The 7265-nt window shown below is 37.2% G+C and overlaps 1 protein-coding gene across 1 annotated transcript; it reads left to right on the plus strand.

Annotated features, from left to right (window-relative positions):
* Positions 1-3728: 3728 nt before the first annotated feature.
* On the plus strand, positions 3729-4079 carry LOC142169601 (uncharacterized). The gene has a single exon (XM_075231487.1). It carries the CDS (start codon positions 3729-3731, stop codon positions 4077-4079), a length of 351 nt encoding a protein of 116 aa, XP_075087588.1.
* The last annotated feature ends 3186 nt before the right edge of the window (positions 4080-7265 follow it).

The following is a 7265-nucleotide window of genomic DNA, read 5'->3' on the forward strand; positions in this document are numbered from 1 at the left end:
TTGTGCGAGTAATTTGTGTGTATAGTTTTCCTCTTGAAATTTCCATCTTGTGAGGGACTTAGTTATTAGAATTGGCTTTGTTGAGAATTTAGGCTTGGGGCCTGATTTGAGCACTGCATGCTTTATCCGCCTGACCACATGCACCTGGAGCTTGGGTCTGTTGGTTTGCATGAAGTTTAAAGTTGTTGAAGGCCCAGATATATTACTGGGTTATTTGTGTACTTTAATTTGGCCTGTAACTATTTATTTTAATCTATAATGATTTGTAAAATACTGATAATGGGGAAATAGCAAAAAGGAGGGGTGGGTAGTTTAATTTTTTTGCATGATTGGGTAGATAACATGCCTATAGGTCCAAATCACTTTTCACACTACTTGTCAACCATGCTTTAATTTTGTGTACTACTTGTTTATAGATATCAAGCACATAGGACTTCCAATTTTCCTATCCCGCTTAGCATTCTTGAGATTAGGATCTCAAGCAATTGGTAACTAAACACTGCCCATGTGACTTACAATATCGTTTAGAAAGCATGCTTATAGGACCTACCTTGTGTTAATTCGTTTGATTATTTTCCACCACACTTAGAAAATCACGTCTTATGACTCCACTTAGCTATCATGCCTATAGGACCTTATGATAATTAAACTGTTTGTGCTACCATATTCCAAAACTGTGTTCCTAACACTTTACACCTAGAAGCCATTACTACAAGATTGTAACGATAATCCTCAACACTTAACTGCTGCACTGCTTAAAAACAGATTAAAACCTAAATAATTTTGGGATACCGCCTATAGGAATTAATAAGATCTGCTTTTGTTAGATTATCTATGTGTAAATCATACGATTAATTAGTTCACAACTGGCCGTCTACACTTTCATATAGAGATCATGTTTTAGGTCTAGATTAATGAATTCGATAGTACGAATCAATTCATAATTGTCCGGCCTTAGGTCACGACTAGAAAAGCATGTTCATAGTACAATTCACCTATCGATTCTGTCACTTCTCTACAACCATTTAATTGGTAATTATTTGACATTCATGTGAGCCTACTTGTGGAGGTAAATATGAGCCCTATTGTGCTAATTGTACCTTTGTGGAGTCTTACTTGTTTAAATTATTTGGCGCTTAGTCTTTTAATTTCTGAGCAGCCTAGGATTAGTCTAGAAGACCCTATATAGTGGTCTAATACCTACTAGACAATAGGCACATGACGGGTAGGCACATATAGGGCACGACTTAGAATTGAATTTGTGCGTGTTAGGTAAAACAACTTAAAGATAGTAATCGGGTAGCTGGAGATGATAGTCTGTGCTCGTTGGATAATATGAGAAACCATTGCACTTAAAGGTTGCGAAGTATTATTTATGATGCATGGGGTGATCCTTTAGGCTAAAATATTTAGACCCCCCAGCTGTGTCTAATTGTTCTTTGTACAATTAGTGTTTAGTATTATTGAGAGATTTAGATTAATGTAAGTTGAACATCTTGTAGCCAAAGGGGATGTACCAATTAATGTTATTAACGAAACGAAGTATTTTCTTTCAAACTATTCCCTTTACATTATTTATGTGATGCTTCTTCAAATTAGTTGATTGCTAACAGTTGGGCAATATATGATCATCCAGATCCACCTAGAATAATTAATTACTTACATTGGCTGCATATTCCTTTTAGTTTATTAATGTATTAACTTGCATGCTCACTTAGGATAATAAATTATAATTCAATAAATCCCACATAGTTTAGAATTCTACCAGGAACTACAGTTATAGACCTCGAAGAGTGCTTAACACCTTCTTTTCGAGGTAATTTGAATCCTTACCCGATCTTTGGTAACACAAACTAGTTAAACATAGTTATTTATAAATAGGTGTCCGAACGCACCTTAAAATCACTAGGTGACGACTCTTCACTTTTAATACCCATTTAAAAGTTGTCACATGTCAAAACCCACTTTCGCGAGAAAACAGGGCGCGACATACACGGTCAAACCTGAGTCAAGGGGTAGATCCTGACTATCCATAACCCCATGAGTCTAAATATGTGATTAGATTAAAAGACCGAGTCCAAATTGACCTTCAAATCCCCAAAATACACCCACATATGTTGTACACAAAAATCCCAAATTTTCATTTAAAATTTCATGTTCTAAGTGTAGAAATCTATGGGGAATTAAGATATAAAACCAAATCCAAGTAAAAATTGTATAACTCCAATGTAGTAGTGAATTTGCTCTCCAAAATTTTGCCTCTCAAAGTCTAAGGTTAAAAATATGAGAGAATAGGTAAAATTCCGAAATATATCACTTAAATGCATCATGATCGCGACACACTCTCCGCGATCGTGAAGTCCAAAAATCCGTCAAACTGCTGCTCCACTTCACGAAAGCGAAGTCCCCTCTTACGAACGCGATGCGTAACCTACTAATCCTACACGAACGTGAGCCCTACTCCGCGAATGCGAAGGAAATCCTTCCGCCTAGCACCACTCAATTGCGAACACGACCCCTTGCTTGCAAACACAACTTCACGCACGCAAATGCTAAAAGGAAAATATTGCTTGCTAGCTCCCCTCCTACGCGATCGCGAAACACTGTTCAACACCAGAAACAAGCAATTCCAAACCAAAGGAAAATTGTCTGAAACCACCCCACAACACATCCGAGCCCTTTCAACCCCATCCAATCATGTTAACAAGTCTAAATACCTTATCCAAACTTGTCCAAATGCTCAAAACACCACAACTAACATCAAAACAGAGTGTTGAGTATTGAAGTTTTGATGATTAACAAAGAACCAGGTCCTCAACGTAGCTGTTTAATTGTTCTGAAGAACTAGCTCCTCAGGATAAATGACTAGCTCCTCATGTTGATACTTGTACGTCTGTACAAGACAATAACTTTATCTCAAAGTTACCCAGGTCCATGTTTGGTAGAAGGAGGCTGCTATAGGTGATAATGGTTGTTGCTCAAGAAGATACAGATAATTCAGTCAAAGACAAAAGTTTCAATGCTTGTGGAATCCTTGGAACAATAAGAGTCCTATCAAAGATGAAGCTAACTATGAATATGACTCCTAGAAGATCTCAAGTTGAAATGTTTAAATATGATCTACTTTGGACTTCTGAAACTATCCTTTTACACATTAACTGAAGAGTCATAAGTCATTTACTCCAGTCGAGTACTTGCATTGTATTCTTCCTGAGTCAGTCTAGTGAATGTGTTTTAGGAAATTGAGTTGTAATCAAGTGTCATAAAAATTAGTGAGTTGGAGGGAGTCTTTTGCTATACAAGTTAGAGTAACTTGTAAATCAAATAGTCGTAGTAGGAGCACTAGAGAGTATTGAATTACAGTCTTGTAATTGATACATTTTTGGCTTATTGTTTTAGTGGAGTTGAAGTTGAAAATCCTACGTAGTAGGTCGAGGTTTTTGCACCTTTTGAGCCGGGTGATTTTCCAGGTAAAAATCTCCGTGTTTACTTTACTGGTTATTTACTTCACGTTTAAGGAACGCATCAAAGAACCAAGTTCTTTAGTAATTCATACGGGTACTCAAATTAACAATTGGTAGTAGAGAAGGTTCTCTCATTCACAAACGGCTAACACCTAGAGAGATCTTGGAAGTAAGATAAGTGCCCCACACAGAATTAATGAAGGACAATCAACTACCAAGCCATCCCTATTTAATGGAAAATATTACAGTTGATGGAAAGCATGAATGGAAGACTTCCTAGCAGCTGAAGACTATGAACTATGGACTATAGTGAACAAAGGTTCATTGACTCCTACGAAACAAAATGCACAAAATAAAACAGTTCCTAAGGACCTCTCTGAATTTGTGGCAACAAATTTCAGAATGATGGAGAAGAATGCAAAGGCTAAGAAACTCCTTATCTGTAGACTTGGTCCTGATGAGTATAATAGAATTTTTGCGTGCTCTAATGCAAAGAAGATATGGGATGCACTCCAAACTGCTCATGAAAGAACAAACCAAGTGAAAAGATCAAGGATAGAACTACTTATGAGAAACTATGAGCTCTTCTCCATGAAGGATTTTGAGCCCAACTAGGATATGATGACTAGGTTTATTATAATAACCAATGAACTGAAATCACTTAGAAAGGTGTTTACCTCAGAAGAGTTGGTTAGCAAAGTTCTAAGAATACTTCCAGCTTCATGGGAATCAAAAGTCACTGCAATCCAGGAAGCCAAGGAGCTGGACAAAATCTCAGTTGATGAGCTGGTTGGAAACATAAAAACTCATGAAATGAGAAAGATAAAACTGGGCAAGGAATAACCAAAGAGGGATAAGTCCTTGGTTCTTAAGGCATCTGAGGATGATGAATCTGAAAATGATGATCCTAATCTAGCAATGTTCGCCGAGTTCAAGAGGTTCATGAAGAACTCCAAAAACGCATCCAAGAGAGAGATCAGTAGTAAGCCTAAGAAGATCGACGAAGCTAACAATGATGGGTGCTACAAGTGTGGAAAGCTAGATCACATGGTCAAGGACTGCCCAATGTGGGAAATTGAGTGGAGGAAAGAACGAGCTGAAAAAGAGAAACGGGAGAAGATGAGAGAAAAGGGTTCAAACAAAGGAAAAATCCTAGGCAAAGGATTCATTGAAGCAATGAAACAGGCTTTCTTGGCAGCATATGAGGATAGTGGAAGTGATAAAGAGGAAGAAAAGAAGCATAAAGCTATAAGTCTCTATCCTGTAATTTATGAACACCAGGCTATGGAGACAGATCCCCCACTACAGCTTGGAATGTACATTGGAAGACCTCTTTTGCTTGATGAAAACAACTATGATATATAGAAGCTTCGTATGGAAACATTTCTTCAGGCCACTGACTTTGACCTATGGGTAATTGTCAGTCGTGGACCAATTCTCCCAACCAAAATGGATAGTGAAGGTAACAAGTGCAAAGAAAAAGAAGAGGTATACAATGAGGAAGATCATTCAACTAGTTTAGAGAAATGCTAAAGCAAAGGACCTGCTCTATAGAAGCCTGTCCAGAAATACTCTCTTTAGAGTGTCCTCTTGTATCTATGCTCATGATATATGGAGGACCTTGGGAGCTGACTTTGGAGATGAAGACATCGAAGTAGCATTGGCGGCGATTAAAGAATCCAAAACAGAGGAAGAAGTAATAGGAATGATGGCCATGAGTTATTCAGAAACTGAAGATGAAACAAACCAGGTAAGTATATCTAAATTGAAAGAAAACATTCATGCTATGTCTAAAAAACAACCGATTGCCATAATTGTGACCTTGATGAATGAAATGGATAAAATGAGTTCTGGAAATGATCAGTTAATAAGAAATCTTTCATGTGTCAAACTTGATATCAAAGAGCTTGAATCTGACAAATCTAATTTAGAGAAACAAGTCAAAGACCTCAAGAACCAGGTTCTTGAGTTTACTTCTAAGAATGAGAAGTCTCCTGATATACATAGTAAACGAAAAATGAGAGATCTGCAGGATAAGCTTGAAAAGTGCTAAAGATAATCTTTGTGATGTTGAATGTATAAATAAAATCCTGCAGGAAAATCTAGAAAAGGCTAATTATGATCTCACTAGATTAAGTAAATGGCATAGATCTTCTGATGCCTTGAATTGGCTGTATGAAAACCGTAGCTCTAACAAATCCGAAATTGGCTACATAAAATCTGTTCCTAAGTTTGACCCAAAATATGTAGGAATCTCTGACAATACCATGTGCACTCACTATGGAAAGGTAAGACACTTCAGAGACACTTGTCCTGCCTTAATTCATGCTCAGTGTAGAAGCACCTTTGGTATTGCTAAAAATGTGAAGAAGTAAGAGGAGCCAAAGGTCAATTCTCTTGTACATACTAAATGGATTAAGGTTAATAAGAAAATATCTTCTAATCCTCTCCCTTTCTGGGCAAGAAGGGATCTGATTCATCCTTTTTTCAAAAAAAAGGGACCCAAGCTTGTCTGGGTTCCCAAAAGTAACTTGTGAACTCTGGTGCAGGCTAAAGTGAGAGGGAACAATCAAGACTGATATCTAGACAGTGGATGCTCAAGACATATGAATGGAGGAAAGAAAAACTTCCTCTCACTGAAAGCCTTCCAAGGAGGGAGTGTGTCATCTGGAAATGGGAAAAAGGGCCAGATAGCAGGTATCGTCAAGGTTGGTAAGTCACTCTCTCATGCTATATAAGATGTTTATTATGTGGTAGGTCTTAAACACAATATTCTTAGCATCTCTCAAATGTGCGACAAAGTAAATGAGGTAAAATTCAATTCCAAAATTTGCACTATCACTGTTACACCCTATATTTTCGTACGTAAAAGTGCATCATAAGCAAACTAATGTAAGACCAAAGATGATCTCATTTATGATTTACGGCTGTGTGAGGCAATGTGTTGCTATTTATAGATATTGGCCATGTATGGCATGCATAATATGTTTTCTGGCTGCGTGCAGGTTCGTTTTAGTCTAGTGTACGGAGGAGACTCTGGCAAAACATTTTCCAAAGTCTCTAAGAATAAACATTCGAGGACGAATGTTCCCAAGGGGAGAATGATGTTACACCCTATATTTTCGTACGTAAAAGTGTGTCATAAGCAAACTAATGTATGACAAAAAATGAGATCATGTTAGGAAGTATATAAAGTAAGTTATCATGTTACCTCGGAGGTTACAAATGTTGAAGATCATGAACAACAAGTACAAAGAGGGTTGGAAGGTTCAGAAGCTAAAGGAATTGAAAAAAATAATGTTTCGTCGATAGTCGACAAGTTGGGAATGTTATAACATGATAAGGAGGTTGAGTTATGTTAGTGGTATTATAGTCATGTGTTATGTTTTGTATTCAAGCGAGTTGTGGAACAAAAGTCGATGAAAGTCATCACAAGTTACGTTCATAAGTTTTACTTAAACTTTGGGTCAAATGTAACTGCGATTTTCTCCCAATATACTTAGAGTTATGGGGTGTTACACCCATCATATTGAAGATCTATGAGTCTAGTTTCTAACTCATTGAACCATTTTTTTTGAATACAAAATCGGAGTAGAGAGATATATGCATTTTTGTGAGACTGTGCAAGCTGCTAGGTGACAAGTAGGTGTGTCACCTACTTGCTTAAATGAGAGTCCGAAAATGGGCCAGTTCAGGTCGTCCAAAGAGGCCTTTTAAAGGCCTATTTCTTTCATATATTAGACTAATAATAGGGCATAATAATCAGACATAATCTCTGCAAAAATCCTCCCAAATATTTTC

The sequence above is a fragment of the Nicotiana tabacum genome, chromosome 15 (genome assembly GCF_000715075.1).
Source record: "Nicotiana tabacum cultivar K326 chromosome 15, ASM71507v2, whole genome shotgun sequence".
In the NCBI taxonomy this organism is placed as follows: Eukaryota; Viridiplantae; Streptophyta; class Magnoliopsida; order Solanales; family Solanaceae; genus Nicotiana; species Nicotiana tabacum.